Below are 22,963 nucleotides of genomic sequence, written 5' to 3' on the forward strand. Positions count from 1 at the left end.
ACCATCATCATCCTTCTAAGGGACTGGATGGTACAAGCTAGTTAAATCCATTAATTAAATTGATCATTCAATAAATTTATTCATTCAACAAATACTGGAGTCTGGCTGCATTAGTAAGGGTAATAAATGCTTTCTGGTTGTTACAGGTTCGATCCTCTGAGGAATAGGCTCTGAGAGGGAGACTGCAGTGTAGGAGGCTTATTAGGGGATGCTGCTGGGATCAGCACCCACGGACGGAAAAAAAGAAGTGGAAATAGACAAAAGGACATGTTAAGCCGTGATGAAATTTCAACAGTCCATGGGGAGTTGTGCATCTGGGAAGAACCTTATGAGATATCCGAGTTGGAGTTACGAGCATTTATATAGTACATCCATATACATAATGACCTTCCATGACCTTCGGTGAGAAGGCTCTCTCCAGCTCCTCAAAGGGGGCTGAGAGCTGAGGGCTGTCAGCCAGCAGCAATCCTAGGAGAATGTTCTCTGTACTTCTTTCCTGAAGGCAGATGCAGTGGCTCAGCTCAGGATCCACCACAGTCCACCCCTTGTGCCACTAGGGTCTACCTCACACAGGTTCTACGATCCCCAGGGCCTCTCTTCCTTGGGGACACTTGGGAGGGATAAATTAAGGTCCCCACTGCTGCAGCTGGTCCTGGGTCCCCAAGTGGTATACACTCTCTTCCTCCTCTTTCTCCCAGATTCCCCTCGCCCTCAGCCAGCCCCTCTGCGGGACTTGGTGGTTCACCTGATGGCATGGTACCGAGTCTAACCTGTCAGGGGTCTCAGCCTCTGGTAACCATGCCTTCTCAGGCCAGGGTATAACCCTCCCTGGAGGGGAACTCTTGTCTACTGCTCCCTTGGCATGAGGAGCCCAACATGCCAGATTTTGTAGTTAACGGGACGCCTGCTGGGTCACCCGGCGGAAGCACTCAGCCTGTGAAAGCTGGAACTCTAAAGCTCCAGGGCCCAGAGTTCAGGCCCAAGTGTGCCATCAGGAATAGCCAGTCCTGCTTCCTTGTCTCCCAGAGGCCTTTGATTTAAAGTGGGCACTGAATTCTAGAGGGGGCACCCCATTCTTGGAGAGCATTGCCTGCAGGACAGCACCAGGGTGCTCCCTCATTCTGGGAGTGGGGTCCCGTGATGCCACCGCTGGACCCTGCAGTCTCAGGCCCGTTCCCACACCCCCACTGCCACAAAGGATGCCCCTGGGGCTGATACAACCCAGCTGGGGGTGCCTACAGGATTGTCCCTAAGCCACACTCTCCTGTACACACCTTTCCCCAACAGTAGGACCAATCTACCCCAGGTTCCATGTTTAGATTTTTCAAGTTAGGCCTAGAAGCAGAAGCACTGGAAGGCAGCTGGCCCAGGACCCCAGCTCTTCCCTGCCCTCCATGCCAGGCACGAGGATGTGGTAAAGGTGGCAGTTTCATCAGTGACCTGGCCAGGAGGGTTCCTCCCGCAGGGCAGCAATTCACCGGAGCCTCAGAGGCCCCAGCAGACCCTTGGCCTCCTCCTCGCCACATCCATAACGCACTTAACTCGCAGTGCCTTACAGGCCCGAGATAAAGAGGGAGGAGAATTGAATCAGTGTCCACTTTGGTCTTCAAAACATATCTGATTTGCCTGCCTGTGGATACGATGAGTTCATTTCCTATGCAGTGTTGCAAAAAGCCTTCTCAGAAAGACACCCTCCTCCTCCCCCTCCCCTCCTCCTCACCTTCCTCCTCCCCCTCATCTTCCTCCTCCTCCTCCTCACCTTCCTCCTCCTCCTCACCTTCCTCCTGCCTCTCATCTTTCTTCTCCTCCAAATCTTCCTCCTCCTCCACATTTCCTTCTCCTCCACCTCTTCCTTCTCCTCCTCCTCCTCCTCCTCCTCCTCCTCCTCCTCTTCCTCCTCCTCCTTCTCTCCCATTCCCTCTTCCCCACCCCAACTTGTCATGAACTAAAATGCATATTAACTAAATATAAGTGTGAGAAAACTCTACTTGATTTTCCTGGCACCGTCCACATTTAAAAATAAAGTTCTGTGTCCCAGGCCAACCAGGGCAGTGGGCCGCCTTAATACCACATACTAGCTTGGTGGCCTTAGGTAATTATTTAATCTCCGGGAGGCTCACTTTTCTATTCTGTGAAATGGAGCTAATAAGACCAAACACAGTCGCTACTGGATTGTGCAAAGGCCAAAACGCGTGTCTGGTAGCAGTTGGGTGTGTAAATGGAAGTTGCCAAGTCCCGTTCAAGGAGGATGGCAGAGTCTAAGGCAGCCGTGGGCAAACTACGGCCCGCGGGCCGGATCCGGCCCGTTCGGCTGTTCTATCTGGCCCGCGGAGCCAAAAGAGGGGAGGGTTCTCTTGCTCTCCCCTCCGCTCCTTTACTTTGAATTCATATTAGTTCACACAAACACTCCATCCATGCTTTTGTTCCGGCCCTCCGGTCCAGTTTAAGAACCCATTGTGGCCCTCGAGTCAAAAAGTTTGCCCACCCCTGGAAGCAGTAGTTGCCTCAGGCGGCAAAGCGCTCTTGGAACGACTTTGGCAACTGTGTTGTCTCTCTGAAGGCAGTGGAATGAAAATAAATGTTTACTCTCTGGAGCTGCTTTGCATGAACATAGTTTACCTTTATAGTTTGTGCTACCACCTGTTACAGTTCTCATATTTAAAAAAATTAACTTCGTCATTTTCTTCTTGCCTATTTTTAAAGGGCTTAATCGCTTTTTTTCTCACCTCCAATCCTGCCTATTTTTAGACTTTAACATTTGTGCTTCCTCCTTAATGTCAGAGTTTTTCTGGTCCATTTTTAAAAAAACCTTATAACCCTGTTTTCTTGTTCTTTTAATTCTAGTTTTCAAAATGCTCTCTTCTTGTTCCCTTCTGAAAAGCCTGCCTTTTCCTCTCATTATTTTGTCATTTCTCAGGATACCATTGATTGCACTCGGGTTGTGATGTTGGTTTTCCATCATTTACTTTTTCTTGTCATGGGATACCAGCTGAGCTCAACATGCCCTCATCCTTCTTTACCTTTTTCTTAGATTTTCGCTTACGTGTCCTATCTTTATTGCTCTGCTATTTTGTAAACTTCCTTGTGTGCTATTTCTAATTCCCTTTTCTTATTCAGCATGGACTATTTATAAAGGGCAGGCAGGAAGCATGGCCACAGGGCTGACAGCTGTGGGGAGAGCCCACGCCCTAGCAGGGATGCTGGTGGTACACTCTATTCCTCCATCTGGCTTGCCTACTCCTACGGACCCTCCCACCACTCTCATCCCATTCTTCACCTAGTCCTTAAAGAGCCAGCTTCACCTGGGCCTTACCTCTGCCTCCTGCCACATCACAGCAGGTCTCCTTAAAGCTTAAGCCTCACTGTGTCGTTTACCTGCTCAGGTGCATAGTGAGCAGTGCTTTCATCGATTATCCAACAACATTTTGGGAAAATAGTTCGGGTTTGAGGGCCAGAAAAATGAACTGGGCCAAATTCACATGACAAGTAAATGGCATGAATGGGAAGGTCTTTAATCACTGGGCTAGACTGCGAAGCCCTTCATAGATCAGCAAACCAAACTATGTGGTATCTGCCCTCTTAGTGAGGGTATGACTTGCTTGGTCACCCGGGGGCGGGGGGGTGGGAGGGAGGAGGGGAACGTTAGAGATGGGATTTGAGGCCCCTCTGTCTGAGCTGGCTCCCTAATCCCCCTCCACTGTTCCCTGCGTAGCAAATAATGCACATAAGCATTCTTTGTAAAACAGCATAAATACTAAAGATCTTAATACTTTATGGTCCTCTAGAATAGTTTGTAACATGAAGGTTGGGAATCTGTAATGCATAATTTATGAAAGAAATAAAAGATACATATTACACCATAGACTAGCATTTGGGGGAAAAATGGCCTTATATTAAAGTATAGGGTGTCCCAAAAAATGTATACACACTTAACAGCTGATAGTTCAATTGATGTTTTTTTCTTTTCAGATTTAACCCATAGGAATTAATAATTATTCAAAGTGTATATACATTTTGGGGGGACACCCTATATGTATCCAGCAATCATTGGATATCTGTTATGTGCTAGATACATTCGTATATATTCACATGTATACTAACTATATAAATATATACACTGAGTGGCCAGATTATTATGATCTCTGAATGCATAATAATCTGGCCACTCAGTGTATATCCTATATGATAAAAGGCTAATATGCAAATTGTACCCTCGACCAGGAGTTCGACCAGGAGGCAGGCCAGCCAACCGCCCATGTCCCCTCATCCTGGCCAGGCTGGCCGGACCCCACCCATGCACGAATTCATGCACCGGGCCTCTAAAATATATATATATATATATATATATATATATATATATATATATATGTATTATACACACACTGAGTGGCCAGATTATTATGCATTCAGAGATCATAATAATCTGGCCACTCAGTGTAGATATACATACATGTACATTACTTCTATGAGGCAAAGGTTGATTCCCATTGTTCAGATGAGAAAGTTGAGGCTCAAGAACGCATCAAGTGACTTGCCTAAGGTCAGAGGCCTCGTAAATGTTGGAGCTGAGGGATGCAAACTGGGTCTCTGGTTACAGAAGCTCCAGGCGGGTGCAAAGTCCTTCAGTGGGTGGCTGACCCATTCACTTTGCCAGGACCCCACAGTACTTGAGCACCCCCTCAGGGTTGCAGAGAGGATCACAATCTCCCTATATTTCCCGCATTCTCCAATGCCTAGGCTCCCCTCCTCTGCAGCCCCTTCCTCTGCCCAGTGTGCAGCCACTAATGCTAAAGTGTGAAACCAATGAAGACACACCCAAGTCCAAAAGCAGAGAGGCCTAAACACGGGCACATTTCTCCGGCTGGGAGAATGACTTGTGAAAACACGCCAAGAGTGCAAGCTTTGGGTTAAGACTCCAGCCGGGAGAGTTTGGTGCTGGGAGTTGGGTGATGGCACGAGATGAAAAGCAGGAGACGCCGTGATATCTTTTTCTCGAGTTAGGTCCTCAGGACTTGGATGCTACCCCAGAGGGCCTGAAAGCACAAGGTCAAAGCACAACATTGCTATTCAACTAATACTTCCCCTGTGTCTTACTAGTCTCTTCCCCTTCTTCTCACCTGACTCCCAGCCCCTTAAAAGGCCAAAACCTTCAGCACGTGGAGGGGAGAGGGGAGCATGAGTGTGGAAGAGGGAAGGAGCCCCTTGTCTTGCTTCATGCCTCCCTCCGATCCAGGTTCATCTCTGAACTTGGGGTTGGGGAAGCTCTAAGTTAGATGGAACGGCCACGGGAGGCCCCTCTGAGGGAGTGACATCTGCCTCAAGACCTGAATGAAGAACTTGGCTCTGCTCACCTGCTACTAAGCTTTTGGCTTATTTCCTTAAGATCTGCCGTGGAAATGTTTATTGATTTTCTCTCTTTGCCTCTACACAGCTCTTCTTCGGGCCGCCTGACCAGGCTCTGTCTGCGATTCTGTTGCAGGTGGTGGCCCAGGTGGTGTTATTCATGTGCATGAACACGGCTGGGATCTTCATCAGTTACCTGTCAGACCGCGCCCAGCGCCAGGCCTTCCTGGAGACTCGGAGGTGTGTGGAGGCCAGGCTGCGCCTGGAGACGGAAAACCAAAGACAGGTACCGATGGGAAAGGCTGCGCGTCCTGTTGAGCTTAATTTCTGCCCCCAAACATCTGGACTTGCCAGTGTCCTCTCCAAGTGCGTGTCACGGGGTTACCAAATCTAACGTAGCTGTGGAAGATCCTCCACACTCAAATAATTGTTCCCTCAAGAAATCCAATGATTCTAGTCCCAACGTGATCTCCTGATGCTTTTGACCGACATCTATACTTCAAGGCTATGGTTCCTAAAGACCATTAAAATTCTCATCTTTGACCCTCCTGTTTTTGAAACTGTAAATTGTTATTTCAGATACAATTTTTTTTTTTTTTGCTAGCAATTCAAATTGTAGTAAGCACACAGAAGAATCTTGTACACGTGTGGTTCCTAATACCTGAACCTCACTTTCACAAAAGATGACCGAACATAATAGAATTTATGGGACATGACAGGGCTCTCAGGACGAGGGGACGCAGAGGGGACAGCAGGTCAGGTCACGGTAGGAGCCATGAGTTCAAGTTTGAAGACATTAAAATAAAGGAGTTTCTTGGGCGGATGTTACAAGAATTTTAAAAATAGCTTCAAATTATATGTTTCACCAAAATAAAATTAGCTTCCATAGAATAAATTTTTCCCCTATCAAAATTATTCATCCATTAAAAATGTGTGCCTATTTTAGCCTCTGAGAGCAATTTTCAGAGGAATAACAGGAAGGTGTTGAAAATTGGTTATAGAATCAACATATTTTACGTTCAACATGTTTATGTACCCTTTGGAATTCTATGTTCAACGGATATGGTCTACAATACTAGGCTCTTTTTGTTTAGTCTATGGACACACCCTTGTTATTTTAAGCCTTATGCAACACTGGTATGAGGAATTATAAGGGAAGTAGCTGCAAAAGACACAGCATTTTCCTCATCTTCATTTGATCAAATCATCAGTAAGACGTGGATCTTTGAATTGGGGAAGGCAGGTCCGTGTGGTAATGGATGAGGCAGACAGGCCGGGTGCCTGCCAAGACTCAGCTCCCACCGCCATGTGTTACTGCCAGGGGCCCAGAGGAAATGGCTGAATGGCCAGCTCCTCCGTGGACTTCTCAGGATCCAGAATCAGGAAATCTCTAAGTTCATGTCTAAAACCATTATGGAACCTCATCACGATTCACTGTAGTTGCCCCGAATAACCCTATAGAATAATTTAGAGAAATAACTTTGAGAAAGAATTCGCCTTGCGCACCCCACATGAGGCTCTCCGGGGACTATACATTGTGTTCCTCTGCAAAGCAGAGCAGCTGCCAGGCAGACACGTCACTCCTCCCCTGGGTCCTCTGCCAGTTCAGAGAACACGGCCGTATTGATAATGTACCCCGCTCTTCTCCATGCTCGGTGGCAACCAGAACTGCAATTGTGGGTGAGTTGTCTGGGCAACTCAGTCTTTTATTCAATGTTCGTGAAATATTGGAGACACTGACATGATTGCCTTGCTATGCCCATAAGACTTCTTTCCCACTCTTCAAGGGGAGTGTCTTGGAGTCACTGTGATGTAAAAATCTAACACTGCTAAAAGGACTTTCCTCTGTCCTCTAATCTTTGTATCTTTTTAAGTTGGTGAAAGGAGGAAGAAAATAATATACAGGAGCGAGGACAGATGCCAACTAGAGTGCAGTGGCAAGCTCACTGCAGTTCATGCCACAGCTATCCTACCCCCGAGTTGGGCCACCTAAGCCACTGAACTTTCGGCCCTAGATCCCTCCCCCACAAATGGGGCGATGTCTCTCTTTCCAACACTGTGTTTGCCTCAAATGCAGAATCATGTCAGCCTCGTTGTAAGAAAAGATGATCTTTTGGGAAGACCCCTTGTTCTGAGGATTCAGTAAAATGTGCAGTAGGCGTGCGACGGTCCTGTGTCCACAGTGATGGGAAAGTATTTCTGGGACCCTCTTCCCTCAGCAGTCGCATCTGAGATAGCTGGCTCTGCATCATTCAATGCTGAAGTCACTTTCCATTGACACTTGATCTCTGCTTCAGGTTCCCATTATCCCTGAGAACCACCTCAGTGGCGATGGGCAGAGAAGTTTTTTAAAGGAGACCGCCCAGCCAAAACCGGTTTGGCTCAGTGGATAGAGCGTCGGCCTGCGGACTGAAGGGTCCCGGGTTCGATTCCGGTCAAGGGCACGTGCCTTGGTTGCGGGCATATCCCCAGTGGGGGGTGTGCAGGAGGCAGCTGGTCGATGTTTCTCTCTCATCGATGTTTCTAGCTCTCTATCCCTCTCCCTTCCTCTCTGTAAAATATCAATAAAAATATATTTAAAGGAGATCGCCCAGGATTTGAAATCTTTGCCTAGTGACTGACCATCTCAGTGAGTTTGGGCAAGATCTGAGCCTTAGTTGTTCCATCCGTAGCATGGAGATGATAATACTCCCCCCGCTCAATCCTTATGGTCAGAAATAGCGTGTAGGGTCCTTGCAGCTCAGTGAAGAGCGTCTAGTAGCCTGATTGTGCATAATGTTTTTTATGAGGCAGCCAACATGGCACAGTCCTGGGAGGACTCATTTGAGAACACGTGAATGGGCTGGTCTCAGTTGAAACCCCAAATGACAGTTATTCATAGAGGGGAGGGGAATCAGGTCGGTGGTTCTCCTCGGGACACAGTGATCAGAACTCAGCATTAGGCTCCATGTCTTTTAAAGTATCATATGTCATTAACAAATTCATCCCCACTTAACTCTTAGCAAAGCTAATTATAGTACCATCCCTGTTAGAAATTCTATACTTTGTGAAGGAGACACTGTCCCGCAGGCTTAAATGACATCAGATCCTTTTTCCTTGGAAAATGATTCCAAAAGAGACCAAATGTCATTTTTAAACACTTCTAAATGCAGAATCAAAAGGCCTTATTCCTCAGAAATGTCCAAGTTTTTTGTGATTTTTCGAGCACTGGCTTTACCTCATGATAAGATACAAAGGAAATATTTAAATGGCTTACTATGTTCAACCATGAATTAATTTATATATTGAGGGTCGCAGCCATGGGCAAACTACGGCCCGCGGGCCGGATCCGGCTGTTCTATCCGGTTCTCTTGCTCTCCCCTCCGCTCCTTTACTTTGAATTTATATTAGTTCACACAAACACTCCATCCATGCTTTTGTTCCGGCCCTCCGGTCCAGTTTAAGAACCCATTGTGGCCCTCGAGTCAAAAAGTTTGCCCACCCCTGGAGTGTGTGCTATGAGCTTTGTTGGATATTGGAAATATAATGGTCACTAGCAATTGGTTCCTGGTTTTGCAGAATTTACCAGATACAGAAAGAGATGGGTGACTATGCAGACACCTATGGGAATGGCGTATGGGTCAAACCCAAACTGGAGGTGGACAGAAGCCTACCCAAAAGAAATGATGCCCGAATTGATATGTGAATAGGATTTAGCTCACTGAGAAGTGATGAAGAGTTCTGCATAAATGTCAAAAGACACATACAAACATCTGAGAGAAAGGAGAACATAGTTTGTTGGGGCAATTATGAGTGCTTCCATGATAACTCACTCCTGTGATTCACTTATCCATCCATCCATCCATCCATCCATCCATCCATCCATCCATCCACCCATCCACCCATCCACCCATCCACCCTTCCATCCATCCATCCATCCACCCATCCACCCATCCATCTATCCATCCACCCATCCATCTATCCATCCCCACCCATCCACCCATCCACCTACCCATCCACCCACCCATCCATCCACCCATCCACCCATCCACCCATCCACCCATCCACCCATCCATCCATCCATCCACCCATCCACCCACCCATCCATCCATCCACCCATCCATTTATGTTGGAGTAGCCACAGAGACAACTAAGGCTCAGGCTCTATGCTGGATTGGGATGGGAAGATGAGTAGAACTTTTCTGGGAGAGAAGGAAGAAAGAATTAGCAAAGATACTGATGTTAAGATGTTCACTGTACCGTATATACTAAAAGGGAGAAAGTCTGCTATAGATCTCTATTACGGCATGCCCCATTGGATCTCAATCTCTGCATGCCTTCTCGTTCGGGTAAACTGTGAGCCCCCTAAGAGTGACCCATAACTCGTTCTTCTATATAGCCACCTAGCAGTGCCTGAAAACCAGCATGGAATATATGGTTATGAAAAGACTGAGGTTTTCAATACTCAATAGTGGTTACTAATCATTCTTCCCAAGAAAAATCACCAAGCCGTAGCTAAAGGACACGTGGCCAGTTAGCCATGCTGCCTCTTGTTTTGTGGGTCCCACAGAATGATGAGATGCTTGGGGTCCTGAGTAACAGGCTTTTTCCTTGGATAACCTGAGGTTGCATGCGTGGTTTATAAGGCCAAGAGCAAGCAGGCAGGAGAGACCAGCAACTGTTAACACCCTTTGCTCCATGTCTCTTCTAGAGTAGGTTTTCAGCAAAGTTCCTTAAAGATGGCTCTCTACTTACAACATTTGCTTCCCCTCCCATAGTAACTGGCTGGCACAATGCCAGGCAGAAACTACAAAATGGTCCGAAAGGTTGACATTTTTAATTCAGGTGATTGGCTTCAAGAACTTGAACACATATTGACCCTTCAGAGAGGCAAGGACTTTGTGCTTAAAAAAAAAACAAAAAAAAACAACAATAATTTTATCACCAATTATAACTAGCACAGAGCATATTAAATACCTCTTGTCTGGTCTCTTGGGCCCCAGCTTCTCTTCCTCCAATGTGTTCTCCATCCCAAAGGCCTGGTCTGGTTCAGAAGCAGTACCTTGTAGGGGTTCAAAGCATAATCTTCAGTGTCTAGAAGATCTGGATTCCAATCCTACTTCCTGTGCTTCTTGACCGTGGGAACTTAGGCAAACTATTGCCTCTAGAGACCTTGCTTTTGTAGGTGTGATGAGCACATAATGATGATTCCTTTCTCCATGTGGTGAGAATGGAGGGTTAAGGATGAACAGTGCTTAGCCCAAGGCAGAAGAAGCTGTGAGGACCCAACGTCAATGTCACTCGTCTCTCAGGAAAACCCTTCAGTGGCCGCATTCCCTCCAAGATAAAGTCCAAACCCCATGCATGACCCCACAGGCCCTCTAGGACCTAGGCTCTGCATCCTTTCTCCCAGATTCTTCTTCGCCGCCTTGCCTTGCACTCACCAAATGACCCCCAGGTCCTGGACTGCCGTTTCACTACCCTGCGCTACGTGGTTCTTCGCCTGAGAAGCCACCTCCTTCCTTATGTCTCTATTCTGAAAATTCTGCTCCCGCATCTCTTCCTCCATGAGGCTTGCTTCTCCCCGGGTTGAATGAAATGCTTTCCTTGTGTTTCCAGAATGATTTAACGTTAACTCTATTATAGAACCATTTAGAACATTTACTAGTCTATTTCTCTCCTTGGCCAATAAGGACTACTTAAAGGCAGCTCCTCCTGTGTGATTTATCTGCTTCCTTGGTATATATTCAGCACAATGGCTGGAATATGAGATCTTCTGGTTGATGTTTATTAAACTGAGTTTTACTGAATTGAAATGTGGGTGCCCGGCTTCACTTCTACCTACAGGAGGGTCATGTTGAAATAATTCAGAGATGAGAAAACTCTTGTCCAAAGTGGTACAACACTTAATTGTAAAAGTCAAGAGATTTGTGCCCACTGTGACCCCGGCAGAGACTTGGTGGAGGAGGACGCTTATCCAATGCTGCAGAGACTGGGGCAGGGTGAGCACATGTCTTGCACAGACCTGCTCGGGGGATTTTCCATCTGGAAGCCACATCTTGGAACATCTCTCTTTGGGGAGTTAGATTCTAATTATTGTAGTTTTTGTAATTCCACTGCTCCTCCCAAACGATCCAAATGGCCCATATTTATTTTAAATATTTAAATGAATTAATTGTTTTCCTTTTAGCTTTGAGAATTGCCCAAGCCTACTTATGGTAATCATGGCATTTTGGAGTCTCAGAAGCTCTGGGGGCACTGGAATAACGTTTCTGATGATGCCATATGTTGCAGCAGCAGGACAATTTATTATTAAATGCGGCAGATGTTTCAGCTGTGTTAAAGCAATTCTGTTTAACTTTAACATCTTTGTTAGACAATACTGATGTACGTTAGTGGTTCGGACAATATGATTGGATGGGAAAGTTGGGTTTCCTACTGTGTTCCGAGTTGATTGGTTTGATTCATATTAGTGCCCTGTAACATCTAGGAAATGGTTTTTAAAGCTACAGATAACTGTTAACTGCTACTGAGACAGAGTCTTGTCATCCATTCATTCATTCATTTATTCAGGAAGAGTCAATTCAAGGTTGACCTGAAAGTGTCCAGAATCTTAGAAAATTTGTGCATTTTTTTTGTTCCAGGTCAATGGGTATCTTCATAATCCGAACACTTCTTGAACCTCATACCATTTATCTGCTTTTCTCCATCTCTTACATTCAAGACCACCCTTGTACCATCCGTCAGTCATGTTCATCTTTTTCTGTTATAAATACATTTTATGTAACTACTAGAGGCCCAGTGCACAAAATTCGTGCACAGGGTGGGGGGGTGTCCCTCAGCCCAGCCTGCACCCTCTCTATGTGGGACCCCTCAAGGGATGTCCGACTGCCCTTGGTATCGGGCCTAAACGGGCAGTCGGACATCCCTCTCACAATCCAGGACTCCTGGCTCCCAACTGCTCGCCTGCCTGCCTTCCTGATTGCCCCTAACTGCTTCTGCCTGCCAGCCTGATCACCCCCTAACCACTCCCCTGCCAGCCTGATTGATGCCTAACTGCTCCCCTGCCAGCCTGTTTGCCCCTAACTGCCTTCCCCTGCAGGCCTGGTCACCCCTAACTGCCCTCCCCTGCAGGCCTGGGTCCCCCCAACTGCCCTTCCCTGCATACCTGGTCACCCCCAACTTCCCTCCTCTGCCAGCCAGGTCACCCCTAACTTCCCTCCCCAGCAGGCTTGATTGCCCCCAACTGCCCTCCCTTGCAGGCCTGGTCCCTCCAAACTGCCCTCCCCTGCTGGCCTGATTGCCCACAACTGCCCTCCCTTGCAGGCCTGGTTCCTCCCAACTGCCCTCCCCTGCTGGCCAGCTTATGGTGGCCATCTTGTGTCCAAACAGGGGCAGGATCTTTGACCACATAAGGGCAGCCATCTTGTGTGTTGGAGTGATGGTCAATCTGCATATTACTCCTTTATTAGATAGGATAGAGGCCTGGTGCATGGGTGGGGGCCAGCTGGTTTGCCCTGAAGGGTGTCCCGGATCAAGGTGGGGGTTCCCTTGGGGCATGGGGCAGCCTGGGCGAGGGGCCTGTTGTGGTTTGCAGGCCAGCCACGCCCCCCCGGCGACCCAAGCAGAGGCCCTGGTATCTGGGATTTATTTATCTTCTACAATTGAAACTTTGTAGCCTGGAGTGGAGCCAAGCCTTCTGCTCGCTCCGTGGCAGCAGCCATTTCTGTTGGGATTTATTTATCTTCTATAATTGAAACTTTGTAGCCTTAAGCGGAGGCCAAAGCAGGCCAGGGCTGCAGAAGCTTGGCTTCCTCCATCGCCGCGGGCAACCCTAGCCTCCTGCTCTCTCCAGCTCCGTGGCTACCACCAATTCTGTTGGGCTTTATTTATCTTCTATAATTGAAACTTTGTAGCACTGAGTGGAGGCCTGGGCCGGCAAGAGCAGGCAGAAAGCTTGGCTTCCTCCATTGCCAGGGAAACACAAGCCTCCCTCCTGCTCTCTGTGGCTGAAGCCATCGTGGTTGGGTTTATTTGCATATTCCCTCCTGATTGGCTGGTGGGCATGGCTTGTGGGTGTAGCAGAGGTACAATCAATTTTGCATATTACTCTTTTATTAGGTAGGATTCTCCAGTTTGTCCTGGAATTTCTGTTTCCTAAACATCCTTATCACATATTACATTCATGCCATTTTCATGCCATTGCTTATGTTTTTCCTCCCTATCTGCTATAAAGCTCCTTTAATCCCCTGAACCTTATTCACTCTTCAAGGCTCAGCTCAAATGTCACCTCTTCTGCAAAGACCCTCTCTGTTCCCCCTGCTGTGACCTTCATGAGGGTTTCATTCGTACATTTCTTTATGAAGTTATGTCTTTCTGCATTCTGCTGCATTCTTTCTTTATTTTTCCTCCTACATGATAAACTCTTTGAAGACTGGCTATGTTTCATTCATGTTCTTCACTATAGCTGTGGATCCAGAAGTGGAGAAACCCATGCTGGGAAGAAAAGCAGAGACAATGACTATACAATGAGGGCTATAATTTCAAATATTCTTTCTGTCAATACATATTTGTGAATGAGTAGACTTGGGAAACACTCTCCTCTTTGGATCTGATTTCTGGAGTCCTTGTCCTCCAAAACCAGGAGTCCAATGTCTTCTTGTCAGTTAACAACTTTGTTGAACTTTCTCCACCTACCAGTCAGGCTTCACCTTTTATTATTCCTTTACACACACGACTTCAGTCTAGGTAGAATCCTGCCTAAGCAAATTTTAAAAAATAAATTTCACCCAGAGGCATCATCTTCATCATCATATTCCTACAAGCTTCTCTATCTTCGTGCTTTATTTCTTTCATAGCTTCCTGTCATTACTTTCCATAGTTTTGTTTTCATTTTTTTCAGGTATTTTGGGGAATACGAGTAAAATGTGATGGAAATATTCTTCCTCTGTGTCATCCAAAAGCCACTAACCACATGTGACTATTGAGCAGCCCATGAAATGTGATTAGTGTGATTGAGGAATTGATTTTTCTTTTCAATTGATTTAAAAAAGCCATTAAATAACCATTTTTGTCTCTTGTCTCTCTCTGGGTGATTTATCATGACTCAACCTTTGCTTCTGAATTGTTCCCATGTCAGCATCTCTAACACCATGTTCTCTTCTGAGCTCTAGATACCCATCATCATGGACAGTTTCATCCGGGTATCCCACTGGTATCACTGGTTGGCCTGGTCACGAGCCTCTCACCCCCCTAAAACCTACTTCCTTTCAATATGACACATCCTTGTACCTGATTCACCCAGGGGCACTCCGCTGTGGTGCCACTACCTGTTGATGCTGTCTCCACAATTTATGTACTAACTGTCCCTATCTTTCTTTTTCTAATACTTAATCCCACCCACAAAATAGCTTTCTGACTGCTGCTAACCAGTCGTTAACTAGGATAAACTGCTCTAACCACCTGAAGTCAACCCTAAAATCCTTCTTGAAAAAGAAGCTGTAGTTTGCCTTTTCCCATTTTCTTTATGAAATAGACTTTATGGACATACCGAGCCTCATGGGAATGTAGGGAGCATGAGCCACTGCTTTCTCTCCATCCCTCTTGTCTCTCTATCTCACAGAGAGCAGGATTCCTGTGTACTGTGTTCATTGCCCCTGAGCCTTCTTATGGGGTAGGAATGTGGACTCTCTCCTCCAGCAGAGAGCCTACTGGCGCAGTGAGCCCCACAGTGGCCCAGCTGCTCTCTCTCTCTGGCTGGAGACCTGTAACCAGGACAAAAAGGAGGCCTAGGAAGCCCATGTTCACTCACTTTGCAGCCACAGTCCCCTTCCCTTTGCCAGCAATGAAGTAGCTGGCCTTGATTCTTGTATGTCTCTAGTGTCTATTTCTCAATGGGTTCACTTGAGAGGTGAGGCATGTAGCTAATTCAAATCTCAAAACTCAACGAGTATAATGCCTGTCAGGACCGTGTCTTTAGTGCCCAGTTTTTACTATATAAGACCTCACCCTAAAGCCTTCCTTTCATGATAGCTACTCATTCAGAATACAAGCCATGACCTGGCTCCAGCCCGACCTTTCAGTCACGTCACTGGCTACCTCCATCCTTGTGCTCTGACACTGCACCAGACAGCAAACAGGCCCCCACACTTCTGTGCCTTTGATTTTTTTTTTTTTTTTTTTTTTTTGCTGATTTTTCCCTGTTTGCCCTCTAGTCTCTATTCTTCTCTGCGTTCTCTGTGCCGCAGGAGGCTAATGTTTATGGATGCATCAATAGGTCGTTACCCTCTAGTTTTTTATTGGGTTTGCCAAGGAGGCACTGAATGGAAGGGCAAAGAGGTCAATGGATTTATCTCCCCATCTCCTACTCTGCCAGGCTGTGCAATGCCAGTGGCTGTATGTTCGGACCAAAGGCCATAGAACCTATCAGGCAGCCCTCACCCATAGCTACAGGATTGCCAGGTTCCAGAGGTGTTTGTAGATCCACTCTTCCTAGCCTTTGGGTGCTTTCCCATCCATTGTTCGGTTTCTTAACTCTTCACTAAGCTCTCTTCCATGACTTCTTTGGAGGTACCAATTGTGCCTGCTAGGACCCTCAGTGACATGCTCCTTTTGTTTTATTTGTGTGAGAGGCGCTACTCCCATCTCCCATTGTATTTCTGAAGGAGTTTAGTAGACCAGGAAGACTAGGAGTCAGAAAAACTCTCTTCTGTCCTCCATCCCAAGTGTGGGCACTGAGCACCTAGTCTAAATGTGCCTAGTCTAAATTCAGATGTGCTGTGAGAATGAAATACACACCAAGTTTTGAAGACAATACCAAAGGGAAAAAAAAAAGGAATGCAAAATACCTCTTTTTTACATATTGGTTTACATGTTGATTACACATGGAAATGGCAATATTTGGGGTGCAGACCTAGGTGCTTGTCCCATTTCAATTTGCTGGGGTGACTCTCAGCAAGTCGTTGAACCACTCTGGACAAGAGTTTTCTCATTTCTCAATTAGAAATGATTATTCTTGTCCTCACCCGTGGGGGAGTTCTGAGAGACAAATACCAGAATGCCTGAAAAAAGTGTTATCTCAGCTGTAAAGAACCCTACAAATGTGAGGGCTATTTCTGCGAAAATCTCACCAACCTGATGCTCAGATGCCCCTCCTCCAGGAAGCCTCCTCTGCTGTTTCCAGTCAGAGCTATTTCTTTTTCCTTGGCACTCAGGAATTTGTAGTTAACGCGGGGTTTTCACACTCTGCCTGGTATTGTGGTTGGCACTGTGATTCCCTCTAATTGCTGGTAAGATTTAGAGCAGTGAGGAGAGGCCAAGTGCTAATCGTATGTGACCCTCCTGTAGCAGCTGACTTCACCCGAAGGTTTGTGTTTACCACCCCATGTGGGTGGACCGCCAACTCCTGCTTTCCATCTGGCGGCCTGGTTCTCTGCAATTTCTCCTGCCCACTACTTGCATTTTTGGGCATAGTGGAAGGAGTGAGAGCTCTGAAGTAGAACAAACCTGGGTTGGATTGCTACCACGATAGCTGGGTGACCTTGGGTGTGTCACAAAACTCTCTGAACTTTGGCTCTTTCCTAAAAATGATAACCTCCTGTAATCTCAAAGTTGCTCTGGGGAAATCAAGCAATAAAGATGAGCATTGGGGCCCAGGTTGGGTGGCTCAGTGTGTTGGGTCATTGTCCCCTCTCCCAATAAGTTGTGGGTTTGATTTCTGGTCAGGGCACAGACCTAGGGGGTTTGATCCCCGTTTGGGGTGCATACAGGAGGCAACAGATTGGTGTTTCTTTCTCTCTCTCTCTAAAAATCAATAAAACCTATCCTTGGATGAGTTGGGGATCATACTTGGCCCTTGAACTTTTGAACCACCGGGGCTATATCTTGAGTTTTATAGCAGAACACATTCTATTTCTAGTAACTACAGGTTTTCTTCTTGCTATTTGTGTTCTTACTCAAATTTGGCATCCTGGGAAGTACTAATTGCACCCTGATTCAGGGAGAGGCCGGCATCCTGTGCTCACTTGCATGCAATTAACATTTCCAGGGGCAGTTTAGACAGAGGAAATCCATCACCATCACTGCCCTACCACCTTCGCTCGGAGAAGCTGGGGAGCAACCAAGGATCCACGGGGGGCGGGGGGGGGGGCCTTCTACTTCAGAAATCGGTCCAAAGAAAACTGGACCTGGAAACCTAACAAGGCCCAACTATACAGTGCTGAGGCAAGGCATGCCCTCTTGCCTGATGTGGTTGAGGGCACATTTCAAAAGTGGCAGTAGTAGGGCAGGCGGAAAATAAATGACATATTTTTTTAAGTGACCCATGCCTAAAATAGCTTATTTCAGCTGGATTTGAGTCTGGGTCCATTGACAGGAATTCTGTATCATCTATTTTGCATAAACCACACTCAAAATAAAAAAAGTTACATAATAAAAAATACTCCTAGAACAACCTGAATACAGAACCATTCTAGAATCATCTGCTGTTTCTAATATTTTGCAAATGTCTTGCTCACGTGTAATTGGAAAGCAATTACTTCAGAAGGAAATGGAGTATATAAAAAGAGCTTAACTTATTTTTCATAGAAACAAATGCTTGCTGGCTTTTTACACTCATATTGTGTTGTTTACGCCATACTCAGTTAAATGTGGTCAGAGCAATAGCGACCACAACTGGTATCAGCAGATTTGGAAACAAACACTGCTGCCTCCTGACGGAACTGTGGGGCACACATCGGGGGGACACCAGACAGGGGCCGGCTAGCGATGAGTTTTTCGCATGTTGGAGTCTCCATCGGGAGGACAGTCTGTTGAATCAGTTAAATGGAAGTCTACTGTGACACAGTGCCATTAAAAAATTATTTATGAAAAGTCAAAGGACTCCACATTGATCTTTTAAAAACACTGCAAGTAGTCTTCATTAGCAGTCAGAGTCTACAGAGTTGAGACATGCTGAGAACTCTGCTCTCAAGGCAAGAAGAAACACAGAGACTCACAAGGAAAATGCCGTGTGGGGAAAGAGGCCAAGACTGGAGTAGAGGGATCTGCACTTGCAGCTGGAGCCGAGATTGGAGAGATCTACAAGCCAAGGCGCACCAAGCACTGCTGGTGGCCACCAGAAGCTAGGAGAGCTGGGCCACGGTAGTGCACGGTTGCCAGGAAGGTCCTGTTGTTTGCTAACAGGGGGTTTATGTTCTCCTGGCTCCTCCCAACTCCACCACTAGTAAAGACTCCAGCTTTGTGCCTACCTGCCCACCAAGTGCAAGCAACCGGTAACAACTCCAAAAGATACTTTTCCAAGGTGTCGACCCCTCCTCCCAAACCAGGTTTAGACTTGCTGAGTTCCATTCTTACCAGGCTTCAGGCACAGTTTGGTCCAGGGGCTTATCCAGAACACTTGGTTGATGTCTCTTCATTATTTAGGCCTGAGCTGAGTCATCAAAATCCAGTAAAAACTCCACATTAACTGACTTTTTCTTGGAGCTTTAATAGTAACAAATGTATTATCACAATCAGTCAGGTGACTACATTATGGAATGTAGACCAAGCTCTAAGTTAGGTGCCAGAAATAAAAATGAGATTTTTCTCATAGTAAACTGGAGTTTGACCAGGTTGGCCCTTTGCAACTTGGAGTTATATGTGTCATGTCTGATACCTCTCCATTCCAGGACTGTAAGCTTCTTGATCAATAGAGGACTCAATATCTTCCCCCATAATATCTAACCTGGTATGAGACATTCAATAACATTCTATCAAATGAATAAAATAACGATTGAATTAAGGAGCCTTTCCCTCAAGTCCCTTCCCCTAATATGGGAGAACTAGAGGCCTGTTGCATGGATGTCTGATACCTCTCCACTCCAGGATTGTAAGCTTCTTGATCAATAGAGGACTCAATATCTTCCCCCATAATATCTAACATGGTATGAGACATTCAATAACATTCTATCAAATGAATAAAATAACGATTGAATTAAGGAGCCTTTCCCACAAGTCCCTTCCCCTCATATGGGAGAACTAGAGGCCTGTTGCATGGATTCATGCACAGTGGGGTCCCTCGGCCTGGCCTGAGGGGATCGGGCCAAAACCAGCTCTCCGACATCCCCCGAGGGGTCCCGGATTGCGAGAGGGCAGTTCTCAGATGATGCACCCCAGAATCGGGCTCCCGAGGACTGCAGCTGCCAAGTCACCGCAGCTCAGCAGCTCCTCCATTGAGCATCTGCCCCCTGGTGGTCAGTGCACGTCATAGCTACTGGTCGGACGGTTGAATAGTCGGATGGTCACATAGGCTTTTATATATATATATAGATTACTGACAAACATTGGAGAATAATTTCCCTCCCCTCCTTTGTCAATGGAATGCTGGATTTTTCATTTACAACAGAGAGTGTTCCTGTTGAACTCTCTACTCCACCAACTCCTCTTCCTTCGTTCCCATTGTTCAAAACACTGTGCAGGTAGCTCTATGGGAGCCTCTTCATTTACATACAAGTCGCCAAGATGTAAATATTTCATCCTGACACCTCCTCACTCACCAATAGTTCAAAGTATTTTATGTCTCACACCCATTGTCTTGGTATCTCTTTGGAATATGCAAGACACAAGTGGTGCCCTGAGCTGACTTCTGTATGAAGGCCGTTAATATTTCATTACAGCCATTTTTCCATGTCTTGGCCAACTAGACCGCTTGCATGATGAAGGCAGAAGTGAAATGTGTCCCCGATTCTGCCCCGTGCGAGCACAGTGTCTACCGCTGGCTTATTCCTTAGGACGCGTGTGTTTGTGAAATAAGTTTACCAGATGTATGAATGGGTAGTAGATGGTAATCCATCACAGGTTACATGAAGATGTGGGAAAGACTGTGACATGGGAGTCAGCCCCACATGACCCATTGCGCCCAAGAAAAGAATGTGCCCTAAATCGGCCTCCATAGCACAGAGGCTGGACCATAGCACTCACTCACTGATGGATCCAGAGGCCTGGGCTCACATCCAGGCCCTCCCACTTGCTCTGTGTCTTTGAGACAACTCCCTAACCTCTGAGCCTTAGTTTCCACTTCTGTGAATTATCAATAATAAGCATAGCACCGCACCCCAGCTGGTGTGGCTCAATGGTAGAGCGTCCGTCTGCGGACCAAAAGGTCCCGAGTTTGATTCCAGTCAACGGCATGTACCTTGGTTGCAGGCTCCATCCTCCCCACCCCTGAAGCCTGTGACCTGGTCAGGGCTCATGCAGGAGGCAACCAATCAATGTGTTTCTCTCACATCGATGTTTCTCACTGCCTTTCCCTCTCTCTTCCACTCTCCCTAAAAATGAATGGAAAAATATCCTCGGGTGAGGATTAACAAAAAAACAAAACAACAACAAATAATAACAAACATATCTACCTTGTGAATTGTTGTGAGAATTAAATGAGATGTTCATGTGGAGAGCTGGACACACAGTAAGTGCCCAGTAAGACCTGTTGTTGGTAGCAGGGCTGTCAAATCACTGCTACTCCTTCTTAGACACTGGCTGTCATCATGATCTACTACATTCCACATACACACACACACACAAAAATTCTCAGCCTACCAGACACTGAGCTGACTTTAAATCCATACAGGGAGAAACCAATTGAGGTGTTTGGAGTATGGAAAGATGGGACAATCAAAAGCAACTGAATTACACCTTATGTGGTAAGAGGTAGCTTGTGTTTGCGTGTTGAAATAATAGAGAGAACTAATAAATGAGTATGACATGTATTTTCCGGGTAAGCCATACTGATTATGTGATTTTCTGCTTTTCAAATGTAAATGAGAAGTGTTTGATAATTGCTCTTCTCACAGGCAGAAAGCTGCCATAATTAAACACTGGCTTGAACAGTGATGATTCAACTCATCAGCCACTGTTTTGATGGGCTGGGAGGTGGGGGCTGCAGAGACCACATGCCCACACCGGACCTGCGTGACTTCTGCAGGCAGTTTGTGCGAGTGTGACAGCAGCCATCCCGCCTCCACCGCGTCCTCCAGCCTCTGACCTAGTTTCCTTTGGCGAGCTCGGCCTGATAAGCCAAGCCTTTTTAAAAATACGTTTTGTTATTGATCTCAGAGAGGAAGGGAGAGGGAGAGGGAGAGAGAAACATCAGTGATGAAAAAATCACTGATGGGCTGCCTCCTGCATGCCCCACACTGGGTATTGAGCCCACAACCCAGGCATGGGCCCTGACTGGGAATCAAACCGCAACCTCCTGGTTCATGGGTCCACGCTCGACCACTGAGCCACATCTGGGCAAGTCATGCCTTTTGAGACGCAGCAGAAGCAGGGTATGTGGCGTGGTGTCCTGCATTAAGGCATAAGTTGGCCTTGAGCAAATTGCTTCTCCAAGTCTCAGATTCTCCGCCTGTAAGAGCATCGTATTGATTCCCTCCTCCCAGGATTCTCTGGACCATTAGATGGGCTAGAATACACGAAGGTAACTTTTAAAGGTATTTTTTTATATCCTAATTGAGGAGGATGTACAATCTCCCGATAATGCTGCAAGCAAGGGAATTATTTGAATTTTAATCCGTCTTTCCATCTCCAAATCACAGCTGCTCTGCCCGCTATTCACTATGATGATCTTGAGTAATTGTGAAAAGCTCGACTCAGTGTCAAGACAAAATATAATTTCAATGTTTTAACATTGTCAATGGATGAGTGTAGAAAGCATTTATAATAGCATTCTAAAACATGTATTGTGGTGTAATTATAACCAGGTATCTACGGAAACAGCCATATTAATAGTGAATACAGGCAATAATTTGTCTCATCTGTCCCCGGGCAGCCACAGATTAGGCAGTGCTAGGTGTGGGCACCATCGGCATTCACAATAATGAAGACAGTCTGTCTGCTCAGGAGCAGATGACAGGGAAGCTGGTGGAGTGTAAGCAGCGGGGCTCTCCTTAAAGGCCTTCGAGGGCCCCAGCAAGTGTGCAGTTAGGATTTCCATGTTTTTCCTAAAGAGGATCCCTCCAGCTTGTTTACGTCTCAGAACCACAAACCCTGTACCCGGCCCCAGCCTCTGCCCCTGCCCCTGCCTCCTCGGAACAGATAGAACGTTCTCTTCCCCCGCCCCCCCACCTTCAGGACCAAAACCTCCACCTTGTAAATACCCAAGTGGTTACCTGTGTTCAGACATGGAAGACAGTCTGAAAATGTATGTGTTATTTTTATACCTGTCCAAATATAATCGGGGGGAAATGTACAATCTAGAGGTATTTTCTACACTGGGATTTGTAATTGTCCAGAATATGTGCTGCTGTTGTTTTTAGCATATGGAAGCAATCCTTGGTAGCTCTTTCAGCCTTGCTCCTGTCCCTCAGCCCCGATGACAGTTATTACGATAGCAGGTTTGGAAGTTGCCACGGTGTGAAAAAATTCATCAGAGCTGAAGGGAATGCAGCTCAGAATTTTCCAATGACAAGCCTGTCTGTGAGTTCTGATTTTTTTCATCTTAGAATTTCACTGACTAGAAAGTTTATTTCTGAGAAAATCCCTACTGGGTTTACAGGCAAGTTATTTGTGATGGTGGCAGTGGAGTCGGGCAGACCTGGTTTTGAATCTCAGCTGTGTGCATCGTGAGCCGTAGAAACATGGGCTAAGGGTGTAGCTGGATGTGCCT

At 46.4% G+C, this 22,963-nt stretch overlaps 1 protein-coding gene across 4 annotated transcripts in view; it reads left to right on the forward strand.

The window, feature by feature from the left end:
* The window catches only part of ADCY8 (adenylate cyclase 8), a 145,040-nt gene that overhangs the window by 22,885 nt on the left and 99,192 nt on the right, over positions 1-22,963 (forward strand). For all 4 annotated transcript variants that reach the window (XM_080646997.1, XM_080646998.1, XM_080646999.1 and 1 more), the window contains exon 2: positions 5,480-5,629. In XM_080646997.1, coding sequence (XP_080503123.1) covers positions 5,480-5,629 — 150 coding nt within the window. The remainder of the gene's footprint in view (positions 1-5,479; positions 5,630-22,963) is intronic.

The sequence above is a fragment of the Plecotus auritus genome (assembly GCF_963455305.1).
Source record: "Plecotus auritus genome assembly, chromosome: 11".
Classification (NCBI taxonomy): domain Eukaryota; kingdom Metazoa; phylum Chordata; class Mammalia; order Chiroptera; family Vespertilionidae; genus Plecotus; species Plecotus auritus.